This window comes from Streptopelia decaocto, assembly GCF_964273445.1.
Source record: "Streptopelia decaocto genome assembly, chromosome: 18".
NCBI classification, from domain to species: domain Eukaryota; kingdom Metazoa; phylum Chordata; class Aves; order Columbiformes; family Columbidae; genus Streptopelia; species Streptopelia decaocto.
Window position 1 is genome coordinate 5,098,098 of NC_138673.1, and position 18,524 is coordinate 5,116,621.

The 18,524-nt window shown below is 61.7% G+C and overlaps 4 protein-coding genes across 8 annotated transcripts; all 4 read right to left on the reverse strand.

Moving 5' to 3' along the window:
- Positions 1–41: 41 nt before the first annotated feature.
- On the reverse strand, positions 42–1,775 carry POLR2J (RNA polymerase II subunit J). The gene is made up of 4 exons (XM_082068353.1): positions 1,611–1,775; positions 1,355–1,444; positions 933–1,107; positions 42–319 (listed from the first exon to the last, which is right to left on the reverse strand). Exons 1-4 carry the CDS (start codon positions 1,661–1,663, stop codon positions 284–286), a joined length of 354 nt encoding a protein of 117 aa, XP_081924479.1. The 5' UTR covers positions 1,664–1,775; the 3' UTR covers positions 42–283.
- Positions 1,776–2,309: 534 nt separating this feature from the next.
- On the reverse strand, positions 2,310–11,863 carry LOC309447712 (ras GTPase-activating protein 4-like). 5 transcript variants are annotated; one of them, XM_082068615.1, is made up of 20 exons: positions 11,733–11,863; positions 7,838–7,894; positions 7,178–7,291; positions 6,783–6,844; positions 6,572–6,704; positions 6,195–6,276; positions 5,987–6,118; positions 5,824–5,915; positions 5,436–5,559; positions 5,195–5,348; positions 4,803–4,867; positions 4,488–4,600; positions 4,232–4,418; positions 3,845–3,982; positions 3,419–3,736; positions 3,208–3,345; positions 2,996–3,131; positions 2,795–2,915; positions 2,651–2,709; positions 2,310–2,508 (listed from the first exon to the last, which is right to left on the reverse strand). In XM_082068615.1, the coding sequence occupies exons 1-20, from the start codon at positions 11,795–11,797 to the stop codon at positions 2,387–2,389; spliced, it is 2,412 nt and encodes an 803-aa protein (XP_081924741.1). In that variant the 5' UTR covers positions 11,798–11,863; the 3' UTR covers positions 2,310–2,386. The 5 variants fall into 5 exon arrangements, 4 of the variants coding, with proteins under 4 accessions (XP_081924741.1, XP_081924740.1, XP_081924742.1 ...); XM_082068614.1 differs by having other exon boundaries at positions 3,419–3,982; XM_082068616.1 differs by lacking the exon at positions 7,838–7,894 and having other exon boundaries at positions 11,733–11,861.
- Positions 11,864–13,991: 2,128 nt separating this feature from the next.
- On the reverse strand, positions 13,992–15,915 carry LOC309447826 (uroplakin-3b-like protein 1; the record flags this gene model as incomplete). The annotated part of the gene is made up of 6 exons (XM_082068806.1): positions 13,992–14,097; positions 14,233–14,362; positions 14,814–14,890; positions 14,978–15,209; positions 15,310–15,453; positions 15,870–15,915. 6 exons carry the CDS (start codon positions 15,913–15,915, stop codon positions 13,992–13,994), a joined length of 735 nt encoding a protein of 244 aa, XP_081924932.1.
- A 677-nt stretch (positions 15,916–16,592) lies between these two features.
- On the reverse strand, positions 16,593–18,146 carry LOC309447804 (uroplakin-3b-like; the record flags this gene model as incomplete). The annotated part of the gene is made up of 6 exons (XM_082068782.1): positions 16,593–16,665; positions 16,836–16,956; positions 17,170–17,246; positions 17,339–17,558; positions 17,641–17,790; positions 18,089–18,146. 6 exons carry the CDS (start codon positions 18,144–18,146, stop codon positions 16,593–16,595), a joined length of 699 nt encoding a protein of 232 aa, XP_081924908.1.
- Positions 18,147–18,524: the final 378 nt, after the last annotated feature.

Below are 18,524 nucleotides of genomic sequence, written 5' to 3' on the forward strand. Positions count from 1 at the left end.
TTGCCAACAGCCCAGTACAAATATTTGCCTGAAGGCTCCAATTAGAAAAGCAGAAATCATTTTAATGACTTATCCATCAAAGTAAACAAGACATACAACCTCCTGGCAAAGTGCCTGTTTGGGACAAGGAAAAAAATCAAAAGATTGCTGCTGTCAAAAATTGGACATAAGTGGGACAAGGAGGAGGAAAATATTTGCCATGAATGGAGGTTTAAATATAGCATTTAATTAACAGACACATCATTCTGCATCAGAAGTACAGTCTGCTCCAAAGGGGGTGATTTTACTCAATTCCTTCTTGCTTGTCTTTGATGGCAACCTGGAAAACACAAACAAAAATACATGTGCTAAGAACTGTTGCTGGGCTGGAGGAGGTCAGTTTAAACATTCCCACCAGTCTTCTGTGAAACTCAAGAACCACCACAAACCATGAGTGGAAATATCTACACGGTCCAGAAAAAGTAACACTAACATTAAAGTCAAAAAGTATTTGTAAAAGTGGTGCCCTATTACCTTTTACCAGCACATCAAAGAACACTTCACAGGCAATATCGTACTCATAGCCCCCCTGGTTTTGTCTGAATAACCTTTCAGGCCCATGTAAGTCTCAAAAATACGGTCCCAGAGTTTTGGAAAAAGGTTGGAAGAATAGAAAATTGTTTTCTACACTAGTAAGACTGCGAGGAAACCAATGCCAACCATCTATGGAATTAGAGAGCACCCTGGGCACACAAATAATCCTTCTGCACAGCCAGACTCCCCCATGCCTGGACAGGAGCTGAGTGACCCAGTGCTGCTTGGCTTTGATTGATTTATTGACCTGAAATAGCAGCTTTAAGATAATACTACACCTCCCTTCACTTAATGTTTACTTTTTAACTTTTAATTGCAAGGATCTCAAATATTTTAAAGAAAAAAAGAAGCCAGCGTACCCTGAACCTCTCCTCGAGGAGGGAGAGCTCGCTGATGAGGTCGGTGATGGCATTGGTGAAAGCTTCCTGGGGGCTGTAATCCGGGGTGGTCTGGACACGGATGATGATTTTGTGTTCCAGCGGGTGCGGGACCTTGTACCCTGCAAATAACACCTGGGGGTCTTTCAGTAACTGCCTGGAATAGAAGAGCAGCAGAGACCAACCACATAGCGCAAATAAAATGGGGGTTATGTTAAAAAATAATTTAAAAGACATGTTTCCCATAGGCTTTGTCAACATACTTTCAAACTGGACTTTATGAATGTGTGAAGCCTGTTTTCTCATTTTTAGAGGCAGAGTTGATTTGCCTTGACATCTACCACAACTTTTTCAGGCAAAAATTTTTTTTAAAAAAGCCCCAAACATTCTCAAAATGTACTCACGACTTGATGATGTTCCCCAGCGTGTGGTCCTCCTTGTTGATAGTGAACAGGCAGGCGTTGGGCACCTTCGTGTCCTTGTTGATAGTGATCCTGGGCGGACAGAGGCAGGTCGTTACCGCAGCGCCTCAGGGAGCGGCTGCCCCGACCGACACGGCCCAGGAGGCCGCGGGGCAGCCGCGGGGGCACCGTACGGGGTTCCAGGTCCCCCCCTCCCGGCCCCAGCAGGGTCTGTGTCCCGCCCCCCGCCGCCGCTCACTTCTTCTCGCCCTCGAAGAGCAGGAACGACTCGAAGGCCGGAGGCGCGTTCATCCCGCCGCCGCCGCCGCCGCTCGGCCCGCCGTTGCTATGGCGCCCGTCACGTCACTTCCGCTCGCTTCCGGCGGCGACAGCGCCCCCTGGCGAGCAGGAGGGCTCGGCGCAGGGTCGCTCCCCAGGAACGTCTCCAGCGGGGCTACCGGTGATGTCATCGTTGATGTCACCGGTGACGCCATGAGGACCAGAGCCACCAGAGGCGGGCGCCCGCACAACCGCCAGCAGGGCCACCACTGGTGTCACCAGTGACACCATGTGGCACCACCAGTGGGATCAGCACCAAAACCATCAATGCTTCCCCCACCCTATTGCTGCCACCAGTGATGTGAGGAGCACCAACACTAGTGGCACCATCAGCAACACCCCCGGCAGAACCATCCGTGATGTCCCCAGTGCCACCATCAGTGCCACTGCCAGTGCTGCCACCAGCAACACCACCATCAGAAATGGCACCAGGAGAGCCATCAGTGTCACCAATGCCACCATGACCGGTTGCCACCATGCACCGTCACCAGTGCCACCACTAGCGCCACCAGCAGAGCTTTGGCCAGTGCCCAAGCCAGCACTGCCCCCCCAGCCACCAGTGCCCATCCCCATGTCCTGCAGCGTCCCCACCAGAGACAGACAGGACAGGGCTGCAGGATACAAAGTGCTTTTATTGCCACCACTGCGGTCCCCAAGACATGAGGACCCTGACCCCCCAGAGGGACACTGGGCCCCTCATGTCTGCAGCTGCAGCAGGGCAGGGGCTGGGGGGGCCGGGGGCTGTGCCAGGCGGTGACATTGCTCCAGGTCCCCCAGCACGCCCAAGAGCCGGCTCAGCCCCTCGGGCAGGGCGGCACCTGTTGGGGGGGAACAGTGAGACCGCAAATCCCCCACGGAGGGGACACCCAACCACCACAGTGCCCCCCAACACCCTGGGGATGTGTCCTAACCAGAGCATCCCCAATGGAGTCCCCAGAATCCCCCCCACCCCTCTCCTACCTTCACCCCTGGGGCCATTTTGGGCATCTTCGGGTTCCAGCAGCTCCCAGTACTTTTCCCTGGGGGAGGCAATAGGAAGGTCCTCAGCAGGTGGAAGGAGGGTGCAGGGGGGCGCAGAGGGGTTACCACAGGGTGGGGTCTCACCTGAGGGTCCCCCGGAGGCCGAGGAGGTGGTGGAAGAGGCGCTGAGCCTCCGTGGCGGGGTCCAGGGGGTCACTCCATTCCTGCAGCGTGACACCGTGGTGGGTCCGGTCACAGCCCGGTCCTGCGGGACAACGGGGCTCACGGTGGCAGGGGGGACCCCAGGGGCACCCCCACGGGAGTCCCAGGTGCCCCTCCCGGTACCTGTCCTTTCTCTCTGGTGGCAGCAGCTCCACTTGTCCCCGCGGAACACGCCGGGGTGGTAGGCGCGGAGCACACGGGGGTTGTTGACACACACCTTGCGCAGCGCCGACAGCCACTGGTTCAGCTCGTTGACGCACTGGGGACAGCGGTGAGGGGGGTCACAGCCTGTGACACCCCTGCTGGGGGGCGTCTGTCCCCTGTCCCCGTCCCACCTTGCACTGGAGGTACGCCATCTCCTGCTGCCCGCCCGAATCGACATAGACCACCTGCATGACATGGGCGCTCCCAAAGCTCTTCTCCTCCACCTTCTCGGCGGCCAGGATGTCACCCAGGGCGATGGCACCGCTGCGCTGGTGGGGACACACACACAGGGGGTCAGTGCCACCTCGCTGCCACCCCCGCTACCCCCCGGCACCCCCTTACCTCTGCACCGGGGCTCTTGCCGAAGCTGAGGGTGTCCCCGCTGAGGCAGAAGTGCAGCTTCTTGGCGGCGGTGGCCAGCACTGGCCCCTTGCCCCGCGTCTTGTGGACAAAGAGCAGCCCCTCCTTCACCACCATGGTGGGGGGGCCTGGTGGCTGCCCCACACCCTCCTCCTCCTCCTCTCGCTCCGTGCCCACCAGCCGGGTGATGAAGTCCTTCATGAGGGCGATGCCCTGCTGCAGGGCGGGCAGCAGCGGGGCCAGCCAGGTCTCCTTGGCCCGTCCCGCCGCTGGCTCCATGTTGCCCACCAGCTGGACGGCCTGGAGACCCCCGGGGACAACAATGTCACCAGCCCTCCCCAATGGGGAGCACCCCAAAAAGCCCACGTGGGTGACACCACCTCCCTCCCCACGTCCTCCCCATCCCACCTTGGCCAGCAGCAGCAGCGTGCGGCTGGTACGTGCGTCGGCGTGTGTCTCCCGCAGGTGGAAGAGCTTGGGGGTCATGATGGCTGGCGAGAAAAACCGGAGGCAGAGGAAGCTGGTGACGGCCACGAACTTAGTGTGCTGCAGCCGACAGAGTGGGGGGAGACGTGTGAGCGTCTGTGCCAACGCAGGACATCCCTCATACATTGATGGGACGGGGGGTTGGTTTCAGCACCAGGGATGCTGTTTGGGTGCAGCATGGCCCTGCTGTCCCCCTGCACCCATCCCTGGGGGGCTGTCCCCATACCCAAGAGGGGACCCCAAAGCTGGGGATTACACCCCTGTCTCCTGGGGATTTGATCCACAGTCCGTCCCCCACCGCAGCCCGACCTGGTGCTGGGGGAAGCGCTCCCCGACGCGGTGGAAGAGCTGCCGGAACACGGCGCGGATGACGGGCGGACACGCTGGGGCTGATCTGCCGATGGCGTCCAGTAGCTCGCCCAAGTAGGACTGGAGGTGCTGCCGGCCCTGCTCGATCACCTCACCCTCTGTCTGCACCCGGTGCAGCCCTGAGCACCTGGGGGCACCGGCGCCATCAGCCCTATGGCCAGAGCCCCCCTGCCCCACCGCCCCGCACGCCCCTTACCCGACATCTTTGATCTCCACCTTGCCGGGGTCCAGCTCCACGTACTTCTTCTCCTCAAACACACGGGTGATGGTGGGTCCCAGGACGGCGTGCAGGTACGGCATCCCTGTCACCTGCCGAGGGACCGTGACAGGGGGCACAGCCACAGGTTTGGCACCAAACACCCCCAGACTCCTTGACAAAGGATTTTCTCCAACCCCCCAGCCCCAGGGGAAGATGAAGCCCCACCAGCGCTCCCCCTGGGCAACCAGCCCCACTGGGGACAGCCCAGAGCCAGGGTGACCTTGTAAGAGCAGGTTTTGGTCAGCACAGCACCTTGAGGAACGACTCCATCGATTTAGAGGCCAGGGAGTTGCTCCGGAACAAAGTGTTGGGCTCACCTGCAAAACAGGAGAAGGTCTGTGGCTGCAGGATGGCTTCAGCTCACCCACCAGGCGGCTGCCGTCATGGGGGGGTCTACAGGGGCTCTACCCTCCACCCCCGGCCACATCCACGAGAGTTGTGGGGATTTCCAAACTTCAAACCACCCGCTCCTCCCCCAACCTCGGCCTGTGAGTTGCTTGGGATGAACCCAACAGGTTCCCAGCCGGAGCACAGTGTGACAGCTGAACCTCAGCTATCACCCCCAAAAAATCACCACACAAGGTCCTGGAGGTTTTACAGCCCCAAGAGGTGGTTAGAAGCCTTCAGCTCCACTCCAGCCTTACAGGGCTTGGCCAGCTCCAGCTCAAAGAGCAAGTCCAGGTACTCCTTGACCAGCCCTTGGCCCAGGAAGAGTTTGACCAAGTTGACGGCGACCTCTTGCCGGCACTCGGCTGTGGTGGTTTCATCCAGGAGGGTGACCAGGTGAACTTGGCCATCCTGGTGGGGAGAAGCACCACGATGTGATCCTGGCAGTGAGCCAGAGGAAGGTGGGTGCCCCATCAGAGTTTCACGTGGACCCCTCACCTGGCGCCCCGACTTCACCTCCTGGCACAGGAGCTGGACCAGGGGCTGGTAGGAGGGGAAGGGCAGCACCGTCTCGTCCCGCAGCCTCACCTGCAGCTGCAGCGAGCCCAGGCTGCCTCGGCGCCTGCAGGAGCACGGGGAGAGGGGGGTGGGTGCATGAATGAACGGATGGATGAAGTGCTTCACCAAGCAAAAGGTGGCTCAACAGCCAGGGGGAGCCTGGGTGGGCAGGAGGGGCTGCCCTGCACTTGACCCCCACCCCAGACAAAGGCATTTCCAGGAGCTGCCCCTCCAAAGGGCTGATGCTTCCCAGGAAAATCCCACTCCCCAGGGCCACTGGAGGGACCCTGGACATCCACCCCCAGCATACTCCGGTGCCAACACTCACTCATCCTCCCTCGGCTTGGACTTGTCTGGCCGCAGCCTGAACCAGCCCTCCTCCTGCCCAGCCGCCTCCAGCCCCTGGACGCTGAACACCACCTGCGACGGGAGGCAGGGTGGGTAGGCAGCTGGGCAGCCCCCCGGCAGCGGTGATGGGATCTGGGACTCACCTTGCCCAGGAAATCGTTCCTGCCAACAAGGTCCCAGTCCCAGACCTCCACGCACAGCTTCTCCTCGGTGGGCTCGGCCAGCTCGAACTCGAAGGTCTCATTCCAGCGGGGGTAGCAGGATTTCTTGACCACCTGTGACGGCAACAGCTTCATCCCCCATCTCGCCGGGTGGATCCCACCCTCCCTGGGGACACCAGGTCATACTCACAGCACTCTCCTGTGCCTTCCCGTTGTAGCGCAGGCGGACAAAGGGGTCGGAGGCACCATTGCGGTCCTTCCTGGCCAAATCCCTGTGGAGAAGAGGGGAAATTTGCCAGGAACCTCCCAAAATACCTACAGGCACCCATGGCACCCCCTCGGTTCCCCAGCATCTCGAGGTGCAAACACTAAAGCCCAGCAGAGGAGGTGGACCCTGCCCCAGGACCCCCATCAGTTGGGTGGTGGGGAAGATGCTCTGCACCCACAGGCAGATAATGGAGAAGACTCTGATGCAATGGGGAAACTGAGTCACAGAGCAGCCAGGACTTGCTGTACGTGTCCCAGCTGCACACACAGCCCCCTGCCACCCCCGTGTCCCCCCCTCACCTGGCTTCCAGCACGGTGCAGCGCAGCAGCCGCCGGCCGCCCTGGCTCCCCTGGACCTCCACCCGCAGATGGATCTCCCCCTGCACCTCCTCATCGGGGTCCACCTCGCTGAGGCTCACCCAGCCGCTGTAGCCTGTGGGAAAAGGGGGAACCCTCATGGGGGGGTCACTGAGGGGCCTTTGGGACCGGTTCCCAGCCACCCAGCCCTTACCCTCGGGGTGCTCCACCAGCATGTCCCGGGTGATGCAGACCTTCCCGATAACATCATCGCGGCTGGAAAACAAAAGCTGGGAGTGGGACACAGGGTGGGGTTGGAGACCCCCCGCTCCGCCGCACCCCAGGGAGGACACCCCCCTGCTGTGCGTTTTGGGGGCAGACACAGCACCCAAGTGTCCTGGGGCCACCACAGTGTGTGTGTCCCCATGGAGCAGTTGGAAAATAACCTTGGGAGAGAACTTCACCCATTTGTGTCCCAAAGCTCAAGCCAGCATGGCCAGGTGCAGATTCACTGGTGTCTACCATGGGGCTGGGTATGCAGGCAGCCAAAGCCACCAACCTGCGACCCCCATGCCCATCCCCACCACCGCACGGCCGAGCTGCCCATACCTGAGCGCATCCTCATCCATAACGTAGATGGAGACGCTGTGGAAGGTGGGCTGGAGATGCATCTCGTACTCCTCCCCCCAGAATGGGGACAGCGTCTTCCACACTGTGGCAGTCCTGTGGGGCCAGTGGTACTGGTGACAAGGGACACGGGCACTCCCCAGCGCTGGGAGGTCCCCAGCGTTTGGTGACACATGGCTGGGGGCAGCACCCATGGTTTTGAACCTTCAGCTAGGGCAGGAAATGGGTCCCTGTGCTGTCTTGTGGCTCTGGGCTGGCAGGACCTGGGGTGGCTTACAGGGTTGGGGGCGGTCATGAGCTGTTAGACATTGTGGTCTGTGTCTGGAGGAGCAGCTCAGCCCAAAGCAGGGAATAACAGTAATAACAACAATAGCAATAGTAATAAAAGAATAAGAATAAAGAAAGAATAAGAAAGAGTAAGAGTAATAAGAACAATAAGATTAATAAGAATAATAAGAATAATAAGAATAATAAGAATAATAAGAATAATAAGAATAATAAGAATAATAAGAATAATAAGAATAATAAGAATAATAAGAATAATAAGAATAATGTGTGTGCAGCAGGGTGGATGGAGGAATCCGCCAAGAACCGGGTGTGCCAGCAGGTTTGGGGACCAGCCAGGGACACGGTGCCACTGACCTGATGATGGCCTCATCGTCGATCTTCACAATGCAGTACGGGTCGCTGCTGCCTGTGCTGGAAGGACACGACATGGCTCTGTCAGCACTGCCAGCTGCCCTGGCCCCGGCCCCTGTCCCAACCCCACGGGGCTGTCATGGTCACGGGTGACCAAAGCCTTCAGCCCTGGAAAACCCCCCACAGAAGGGGAACCTCGCAAGTGCCACTTGTAGGGACACCCCAGGGCTACAGGGGTACAGAGACACCCCCAGACACCAGCGGCTGTGACCGGTGGATTTGGCCACGGCTGCAGGCACATGGTGACCCCGGCGTCACACCCAGCCTGGGGAAACACATCCCTGAGTGTGTCCGGCCACTGGATCCTGCTGGCAGCTTAAAGTGGCTTTTCTCTTCCAAATAGGAAGACGAAGAACAAACAAAGCCCACCCATTCCCCAAAATGGCTCCAGCCACACACAGCCCCATTGCACACACCAGGAGCAGGGCCACAGCAGCCGCTGGGGTGCACCCAAAGCCTCAACACCTCCACAGGGACAGGGACATCCCTGGGGACACCCCTGGTGATGCAGATGGTGCGAAGCACGTGTCACAGCAGCCGTGGGCTGTTGGCAGCCGCCACAAGGCTCTGACTCTGCTTCCTCCCCAGGGACAACCCGAGTCATCGCTCTGGTGCGCTGCTGCCAAAAAAAACCCCAAATCACCATTTTACAGTTTATTGCCCCAGGTCATTAGAACGGAGGTGACTCGGCTCCAGCCAGAGGCAGGACCCGGGTGCCAAGAGGGTGGGAGGTTATGGCTCCTGTCCTGCTCTGAGCAATTTCTCCTTAACACCGGTCCCGGCAGCATTCATCAACCATATGCGAGTCCCCCAGAAAATGTGGGAGCACATGGGTGGGGGTTTGGGGTCCCCAAGTACAGAATGATTTCCCTTCCCAAAGCTGGGGAGGCTGAGAGCCAGTTCTTGGGGGGATTAAAAGGGTTTGAAGGGGTTATACAGGTTTGGGGGCCCTCTGCTCTGCAAAATAAAGCCTGGGGGGATGTTCTCCAGGCTGTGCATCCCGGGCACTGCGTTGGCACCCCAGTCACCTCGGGCCACACGCATGTGTGGGCAGCACGGGCGGGTTGCTAAGAGCAGCTCTCTGCCCACTCCCAGTCTCCAGAGAGGTTTTTAATGCAAGCGGTGGATGAAGCATCATTAACCAGAGCTTGTTGCTGACATTATGCAAACCATCAAGCAGGCAGGGAGCACGCAGGCAGAAAGGGAACATCTGCCCACCTGAGCCGTGCCCAGCAACCCTGGGCAAGCTGAGCTCAAGTCTGAGATGGGAGCTGACTTGACATCAGCAGCATGAAAATCCCCATCCCCAAGATGGGGACGTTTTGAGCACATGGGCTGCTCCATGTCCCCTGGGATGCAGGGCACCACAAAGCCACCCTCGCAGCACTGGAGCATCGCGTGCTCCGGGGATTAAAACACAGCATGGGCAAAATCCATCCCCATGGGCTGCGGGAGCAGCTGCAGCGGTGCCTGAGCTGCTGGGGACCCTGTGATCTGTGTCAGTGGGGACAAATCCCCACTGCAAAGGCTGGGGAGAACCCAGCACTGCAGGGGGTGACATTGCCTGCACAGCATTGCTGTCCCTGCGCACCAGCCTGGGAGGTGTCAGGGGAAGAGTTTTATAAGGCTTGCTGGCTTCCAGCGGGCACTGGGCATCCTGCTGCCGCCCACGCTGAGCGTGGCTGGGGGTTTGGTGCAGGGGAAGGAGCTAGGAAAGGGGAAGGCTGGGCTTTCGAAAGAGGAAATGAAGACTGAGGCTTTAAAGATTGATAGAACAGTATAAATGTTTGGGTTAGGAGGAAATAAAAATGTGTGCTCCCTGCCGCCACCCGTCCCAGCAGGCAGCACTGGGGGCTGAGGCATTGAGTTTGGCAATTAAAAATTCACTACTGGAGATGGTGGCGCCGCTTTGCCCAGCCCTTGGGAGCCGGGGTGGGGGCAGTACAATAAAATAAAGCAGCTCATTTTCCTTGTTTTCCTGTAATGAAGATGCACAGGAGGATTTTGCAGCGCTCAGCTGGGGGGAGCAGCTCACACTTTCACCGTGTCCTGGAGGGGGGCAGAGGGGCAAAGCCCACCCAGGGCAGAGCTGGAGCTGCTGTAGCTCTTCCCTCCTGCCCGGGTTTTGTCCCCGGTGTCAGGCAGTGACGTGCCGGAGGGCGAAAGCAGGAGCAGGTTTCCTGCCTCTTTATGGGCAGTTTCATGGTTTGGTGGCTGCTCGGTGCCAAACCCCGCGCGGGGCGGGGAAGGCAAAACAAAACAACGGCTTTTCTGCACTGGGAGGAGGTGGGAGAACCCCGGGCACAGCGGTGGGGCTGCTAGTGCTACCAGGGGAGTCACCAACCACAGCAACATCGGCCAAATCCGGGGGCTCCACGGGGGTTTGGGGTGCCCCATCAGCCATGGGTGGCTGGAAGAAGAGTCGGACCTGTGAACGCACCCGGGGTCACCACTGGCACCCCACAGATGGGTTTCTCCGCGGGGTGACGATCCCAAGGCTGTGCCAGGGCTAGGCGGAGGAACCGAACCTCACACGCCCCCGGCCGCAGGGGAGGGGGACGGTGGCCAAACACGGTCAAGGTCAGGGGCAGGATCCAGCGCTCGGGTTTCCCTCCCCGCCGGGGCAGCCGCCCCCCCGCCCACAGCCACGTCCCAAAGCCTCCGGTCTGGAAGGTGTTGCTGCACAGCAGGTCCCTGCAACACGCTCTCCTGAAAAAACAGAGACTCCCAAAAAACAGAGCTTCTTAGAAAAACAGAGCCTCCTCACGCTGGTTTGAGTTCCCGCAGGGAGTTATGCCGAGGGATTTAAAAATCAGGCCCCGAAGCATGGGATTTAAAAAGAAAAAAAAAAAAAAAAAAAGTCATGTTTCTTTCCTTGTTTATCCTCTTTTTCCATGACGGCTGTGGGGATTTTTGCTGGTTTTCCGGCAGCCCTGGTTCTGCCTGGCTGCGGAGCGCTCCTCAACAGCCCCCAGCTGCCGTCCCCTTGTCCCACCCCAACGCTGCCCCCACATCTCACCCCGTAAGGATCAGAGTAATGAGGAATAAATATGCCGAGACACGCAGGCAGCCCTTGGGGGGCTGCCAGGGAGGGAAAGCCCAACCGGAGGGGCTGCCAGCCGAGCCCCCTGGACCGCAGCCAGGTGGGCTTGAGCCAGGGCTGGGAGTGGAGCGGGGACAGGATGGCTGTACCGGGGGGTGCTGCTTCATGTCCGGTCCCTGCAAAGGACCCAGCTGCAGGAGTGAGGGGGTGCATGGTGGGGGCAGCCCTGCCCCATGGCAGCACAGAAGGAGCTCCCCAAAGTGGGAGCACTTCTTGGGGTACCCCGAAGCACTGCTGGGGGCACCACACAGCACTGGGTGCAACTGGCAGGGAATCTCAAAGCCATCACAGAGGGCGTCCCCAAATCAGGAGGGACACCACAGCACTCCTGAGGGAGTCCCCAAAGCACTGAGAAATGCTGGGGCACCTGAAGTCACCCCGGAGGCAACCTCCAAAGTAAAGGGGATCCCAAAGGCACCCTGGAGAGAACCCCCCAAAGCACAGGCACTGCTGGGGGGACACCCCAAACCCACCCTGGGAAGAATCCCCCAATGCAAGGGGACCCCAAAGCCAGCCTGGAGGGAACCCCCAAAGCACATGTACTGCTGGGGGGACCCCAAGCCATTCTGAAGGAGCCTCCAAAGCAGGTGGGACACCCCAAAGTCACCCTCGGGACGGTGTCCTCAAAGCACAGGGACCTGTTGTGGATGCACCCCACAGCACTCCTGAGGTCGGGGGACTCCCTCCCGGAGTGTCCCCCCCCTCGACCCCTGCCGGTCCCCCGGGGACACTCACATGTCCTTAGCGGGCAGGTTCCTGCCCTCCACGATGCGGATGGAGAGCGCGCTCCGCCGAGCCATGGCGGGGGAAGATACCGGGGAGGTAACGGAGCGCAGCCGCTGAGCCTCGAACCGACGTCCGCCCAGCCCCGCGCCCATGTGCGGACCGGCGCCGCCAGACGCCAATCAGCGCGCTGGGCGGGGAAAGGGGCGGGACCTGAATGCCTTCCCCGGCGGCGATTGGGTGATTATATATGCCGTTCTCTAAGGGGTGGAGCCCGAGCGGGAGTGGGCGGGGCTGAGGCGGAATTAGGAGGGGCCGAGGCGGAACTGGGCGGGGCCGAAGCGGAGTCGCTCGGGAGCGGGTCCCGCCGGGGGACGGGGACTCCCCCCGCGGCGGTGGGGTCGCTCTGTCGGTCCGGCTCAGCCCCGGGGGACCGGCCGCGGCCCCAGGCGGTGCAGCCCGGGGTGCTCAGCCCGGCGCCCCGCCTGGGTTGGTAATTAAGGTAATTAAGAACCGGACCCGCCTGCTGCCCCCCGCCCCCCCCGAACCTGGGGGTTGCAGCCCCCGGCCCAGCACTGTCTTTTCTTCACTGTCCTGCACCCCAAAACCCCACCTTTTGTTTGGGGTTTGTACCTTTTTTCATTTTAAGCACTGCAGCCCCCCCAAAGGGAGCGGTGGCATTTCTGGGGGCTTGGTACCATAAATACAGGGGAGGGGAGGCAGGGGACCCCTCCTACGGGATCCGCGCTCAAGGACTTTCCCAGCACACAAAGCTGGGGCTCAGGGCTGTGCTGGCAGACACCAGCGGTCCTTGGCATTTGTGCCTGACCGCCGCGGGGACATGATAGGAACATGGCAGGGACACTCTGGGGACACACTGCCCCGTCCTGCAGCTCTGCCCCTCTGCCTCCCCCACAGAGGGATGAGATGCAGTCCCTGTCACCGTCACCCCCGGCTCCCCATGTGCCAGTTCCAGCCCCACACACAGTCAGGGCCACCTGCGTGACAGGGGACAACCCCCCCAGCTGCTTGGAGCCGCTTTGCAGGTGAAACGGGTGTTTCACATCCGGGATGGGGTAGGATGGAGGGGACCCATGTTTGCTGGAAAACACTGTCCCTTTGCTGCAGACGGGTTGATCTTCCCGGGGCTTAATCGCCAGATTTGCTTGATTTTCCTTGGCTGGACTCCATGGAGGCCACTCCTGGCAGCGGCAGCATGGGGGGGACAAGTTGCTAATATCCCCCCCCCGGCAGCATAAGGACACCCTGGTAAGGGTGCTGTGACCATGGATCAGGTGTAAATGTGATACTGCCCTTTGCATGGCACTTACAGAAAAACCACAGGGTTTTGTAATATATGTATATGTGACATACATGCATGCCTGCCCTGACTCCGCTCAAAGGGGGGCACAGCCCCCCGCTCAGTGCTCTCTGGCCTTCTTGTCCTCAGCATCGGGGGTCTCATCCTGCCCAGGCTGCAGGATCAGGGACCCACACCCCAGTGCAGGATCAGGGACCCACACCCCAGTGCAGGATCAGGCCCCAGCTGCTGGTCCCCTCTTGCCATCTCATGGCTACCAGGGGAACACCAGCAGCACCCAGGCAGGATTGGGCCAGCTCTGGATGAGTGACCCTCCTCCGGATTTGGGGCAGGGAGAAATTGCTGTGGGGTGAAGAGGAATGGGGACAAATAACACCCCTCTACCCCCCACCCACTCCTGGGGGCATTTCTGTGCCCCTCACCCCAGCACCAGGGCTGTTTGGGGGGTCAGGCTCCTCTCAGTGCCTCTCACCCAGGGGACTTTTCCCCATTCAAAGTGGGTGCAGGTGGCACCGTGTGTCCTGAGCTGGGTGTGAAAATGCTTCTCCCATTCCCCAGCATCCCTGGCCGCATCCTGCCCCAGTCCAGCAGCCGTCACCAACCCAGGGATAGGGGTCAGAGCCCTGCACAGGGGCACAGGGACAGAGGCTTTTCCTGGGGGCTGTGGGATCTGGTGAGGTTCCAGTGGGTGCCATTCCCAGGGGCACAAACAGGAGACGGAGGTGGGTGCAAAGCACATGGAAGGGTCTTTAATCCCCCACTCCATCATGGCTCCCTGCGGCAGCTCCGGCTGTGCCCCCGCAGCAGTGAGCACGGTGCCACCGACACCGGCGGTGCAGTCGTGAGGGCACCCGAGGGTGCGCGGGCCAGCGGTGGCTGGTGCGGGAGCAGGTGGGGAGGCGATGGGTGCTGGGGGTGATGGGGAGGCAGCGGGGGGCTGTGGCGGGGGCTCAGAGCCGGGCAGCCGGCTGGTCGTACACGTGGTGGGTGTTGTACCGCCGAACCGTCACCGCCTCCGGCTTGTTGAAGGTGCTGCTGCCGCTGTAGGTGTCCGAGCTGGGGAGGGAAGGGGGAGTGAGGGACAAGGGTGGGGGTCACGGGGTGCTGGTGTCACCTGTGGCACTAGTCCCATGTGCCCAGCACCCATCGCAGTTCCTGGGCAGTGCAGTGGGATGCGGGGGTGGAACTCACCCCCAGAAGACCAGCATGGCCACCAGGCCGGCCAGCAGGATGGCAAAGAGGATGGAGAGGACGGAGGTGAGGGCGATCATGCTGGCGCTGTGCCCACTGCCCATTGCAGAGATGTCACCGAGCGGCTGAGCTGGGGAGAGAGCAAGAGGGGAGGGAGAGGCACAAGCACCCCAGGACAGTGTGGGGGCCCGGCCAGGGCACCGTGTGTATGTGAGCAATCACAATGTGCAACTGCACCGTGGAAATGCAGCATGCAAACACACTGTGCAATCCCAGTGTGCAAATGCAATGTGCAATTGCAGTGTGCAAATGCAGCATTGAAACACTATGTACAACTGCACTGCACAAACACCATGTACAATCACACTGTGCATACACCATGTACCATCACACGATGCCATCGTATCCCAGCAGGACCAAAAGCAGCACCCTGCCTCTGTTTCCCCAGCTTCTCACAGCAGCACTGCACCCCACGCCACTGATGCTCAGTGTGCAGCCCCCCAGGACCACCCCATGTCCCCTCACACTCTGCGGCTGTGGGACGGGTGCGAGGGGCAGGACGAGCACCCCAGCAGCGGTACCTGTCCTCAGGGTGATGGGCTCTGACCAGCGTGTCTGCGCCACGGGCACGGAGCCATTCAGGGAGAGGAACTTCACCCTGTGGTGGGAGGGCAGGTTGGCCATGCTCCCCCAAGCTGGGGGGCTGCCGGCAGGATGGGGGACATGTCCCCATGTGCAGGCTCACCGGTACGGCCCCGGGCCGGGCAGGGGCCCGTTGCAGGTGGGTCTGCTCTCATCCTCGGTGCAGCTCGTTTCGCTGCCGACGCGCAGCACCGTGATGTCCCCGGGGCGCTTGGGGCAGGGGTAGTTGAGGAGGGTGGTGTTGAGGGTCATGTAGGCGCCGGTGCTGTTGGGGAAGCTCTGGAACGCCCGCTCGGGGGACCCCGGTTCCACAGAGTCATTGAAGGTGCTTACGGCTGCAGGGATGGGGACAGGGGTGAGGATGGAACCCCGGGGAACACGGGGAGCCCTGCGCACGGCCCTGCCCAGGGCCGCTCCCCACCGCACCCCACCTACCCTCGGGGACAGCCACCACCAGCCAGATGACGGGGTTGCCTGGATCCTCAAAGGCGCAGCGGGGCTGCTCCAGTGTGAAGGTGGAGGCGGTGATCAGGCCCCCCAGGGAGGAGCTGGCCAGGGTCGGGGTGTACTGGATCGTTTCTGTGGTGAGAAGCCAAGGGGGGTGCGGCAGGGGGCGCGGTTCCCCCGCTGCAGCCCCTGACCGGCGGCTCCGGGGGCTCGGAGGCGGGGACAGGAGGGAGCTGACTCCAGCAATCCCAGCTGCAGGGGTCCTGCTTGCCTCCCGCCCCCCATTTTAGGCTCAGACACAGCATGTTCCATGAAAAGAGTAAGCATAGACAGCCTGTGCCCCCACGCGGGGAGGGACACCCCTGCGAGACCCGCAGAGGACCCCACGCTGTGCCAGCAGACCCAGGAAGGTGACACCAGGGGTGGCACCCAGAATAGCGGTGGCATCAGCTCCCCTGCACCCCCAGGCTCTGGGGTGTCCCTGTGCACAGGAGACCCTCAAGCAGGGGACAGCGGGGCCCCCAGCCCGACGGCATCGCAGGACTCACCCAGCCCGTGGGCCGTCGCCAGGAGCAGGAGCAGCAGCGGGAGCATCGTGCGGGCGCCCGGGTGCCGAGGGCAGGAGTGGGGCCGGCCGGGCTCTGCGTCCCCACGGAACCCGCCCGTGGCCGCCAGCGCCCACATTCCTGCGCTGGCCGCAGCCCCACGGCAAACAGGTCGGGCTCGTTTCCCTGGGCATCGTTTGCTATGGCTGAGCGCCCACCGGTGAACTGTGCTGAGAACTGCCACGGCAACAGCCCTCGCCCTGGCGATGGGGCAGCAGGGCAATGCCACCCCAGGGTGATGCCACCCTTGAGGCCACCAGACCCCACCAGTGCCAGCATGTGCCTGCCCCAACACCAAGTATCACCAAGCCGAAGCCCTGAGTGGTTTTGGGGGGTCCCAGTGCCCCCATTCTCCACAGCCCCAGCTGGTGAACAGACCCCCAAGGGGTGGCGGGTGGAGAGGGGGATGTCCCACGGCCAAGCACAGAGGAGGCAGCAGAAGGTGTAAAGTGAGAATTTACTTTGCAGGGCACGGAGCAGGAGGCTGGGGGACAAAGCAGCCCAGCCCTGGGGGGCTGCACCTGCAGCCGGGGGGCAGGGTTCGGGGCAGGGCCGGGGGGATGTGGTGGGTCCTGTAGGAGCTGTGGGTGAAGATGCTGCTCCCCGAATCCCGGCAGCACAGGGAACCCCGCACCTGGGCACTGTGGGGAGAGACAAGCAGAGATGTCAAGCATGGTCCCCAGAGCTCTGCCGCCCCCCCACGTCAACTGCTGCCAAGGGGCCCTTTTTCACTGCCCAACTATGGGAAACCCCCAATTTAAGAAAAAAAAAAAAAAAGGCTTTTAAATCTTAAACACATCTCTGTCACTCCATCTCTTTGCTGATGGGGTCGAGGGGGCGGTGTTCTCCTGGTGCCCCTATGGACATGTCCCCTGAGCACGGCCCCCCGCACCCCCATATCCCCCGTACCCCATGGTGCTGATTGCCGCCATGACCAGCGCGGCCCCCAGGCTGGCGAGGAGGGCGGCCATGACCACCGTGTCACTGCCGCGGTGCCCAGGCCTGGGGTCAATGGTGCTGGGGCTGCCGGCTGGAAGGAGATGGGATGAGGAACATGGGGGACACAGGGGGCTCAGGGATGGCGCGATGGAGAGAAGTGGGACAGGGTGGCTGGGGGACATCGGGGACTGCTCGCCCCCTCCGGGTTTTGGGGTGATGGCATAGGGCTGATGCAACGCCACATGCCAGCACCCCAACCGGGCAGGTGCAGGGCAGCCAGGGGGGACGGCAGTGCCACCAGTACCTCTCCGCAGGAGGATGGGGTCTGACCACCTCGTCTCTGCTTTAGGGCCATGACAGCCCATCACCAGGAACTTCACCCTGTGGGATGGTGACAGGGAGGGGGATGAGCCCGCCCTCCCTGGGGAATTGCCGCATGGGGGCCCTGGGGGCGTCCATCCCCCCAACCTCACCTGTAGGGCCCCGGGGAGGGCAGGGGCCCATTGCAGGGGTCCCGGCCACCTTGTCCCCCGCACGCTGTGTCCCCCCCAACCCGCAGGATGGCCGGGCTGGGTGCTGAGCAGGCATACGTGGCCACTGCCGCCTCCAGCGTCATGTAGGCATGGGCGGTGGGCAGCTGCTCGTACGGGGGCACGGCGTCCCGCGACGGGGGGTTCCTGAAGGAGTCCGAGGCTGCGCAGCACAGAGCAGGGGTGAGTGGCGGGGCGAGGGTCCTGCCACAGCAGGGACGTGTGCCGGAGCAGCGAGCACCCACCGTTGGCCAGAGCCACCACCAGCCAGACAGTGTCGGAGGCATTGGCGAGCGGGGTGAAGATGCCGCGGGGTCTCTCCAGAGTGAAGGTGGTGGCCGTGAGCTTCCCCGGCAGCGGCGTGGGGGGAACGCGGGGCACGTAGGGCAGCAGGGCTGGGGGACAGGGGGTAAGAGGGGGGACCCTGTGCCCACCTCACCCATCCCACCCTTACTCACCCATTGGTAATTGCCGGACCCCGGCCCGCACCAGGGTCTGTGAGCACCGGTGCTGGCACAGAGGGAGCTCAGGGGGTGCTGGCAGTGCCAGCACCAGGGGGATAGTACCAGTGTGGGGACCCCCCAGCCGTGCCCAGCCCTATAACCCCCTCCCCAGCACAAACACGTTGGGGAAAACACCTCACAGCCCCTCTGAGCCCCCAGCCCCCCTTCCCAAACCCATTGGGGGAGTCACCCAGGCCCGTGACTGCGCCCGTCCCGGCCAGCGCCAGCAGCACACACAGCAGCTCCATGGCGTGCCACCCCACTCCGCTCACCCCGTCCCACTGCCGAGGGGACGAACCGGCCCGCGAGCCCCGGTGGCAGGGACCGCCTGTCCCGGGTCCTGGACCCTCCCAGCCCCACATTCCTGCACCGGCTCTGCCGGCCCCGCAGGACCCTGTGGGCAAAGGGGACAGTTGCACCGCCCGGGTCACCCGCTGGTCCCAAACCCTGAGGGGCAGGTGCAGGATGCGAGGATGCAAAGCACAAGCCTGTGATGTGAAAGGGAAAAACGAGGCACAGAGGCGGCACGTTCAAGGGCGAGTTAGCAGGAGCTGGAGGTTTGGTCAGGGCTATGGGGGCAGCCAGGTGAGTGGTCCTGCACCCCCATTCGCCCCACCAGGACCTGA

What these genes read in the sequence shown, in the direction of transcription:
- POLR2J (XM_082068353.1), bottom strand. Translation starts at nt 1,663, where the DNA reads ATGAACGCGCCTCCGGCCTTCGAGTCGTTCCTGCTCTTCGAGGGCGAG. An exon ending in CTCTTCGAGGGCGAGAAGAA is followed by an intron (nt 1,445 to 1,610) that starts GTGAGCGGCGGC and finishes CTGTCCGCCCAG; the next exon opens with GATCACTATCAACAAGGACA. An exon ending in TCCTCGAGGAGAGGTTCAGG is followed by an intron (nt 320 to 932) that starts GTACGCTGGCTT and finishes TGTGTTTTCCAG; the next exon opens with GTTGCCATCAAAGACAAGCA.
- LOC309447712 (XM_082068614.1), bottom strand. Translation starts at nt 11,797, where the DNA reads ATGGCTCGGCGGAGCGCGCTCTCCATCCGCATCGTGGAGGGCAGGAAC. An exon ending in TGCACCGTGCTGGAAGCCAG is followed by an intron (nt 6,277 to 6,571) that starts GTGAGGGGGGGA and finishes TCTTCTCCACAG; the next exon opens with GGATTTGGCCAGGAAGGACC. An exon ending in GCAAGAGCCCCGGTGCAGAG is followed by an intron (nt 3,346 to 3,418) that starts GTAAGGGGGTGC and finishes TGTCCCCACCAG; the next exon opens with CGCAGCGGTGCCATCGCCCT.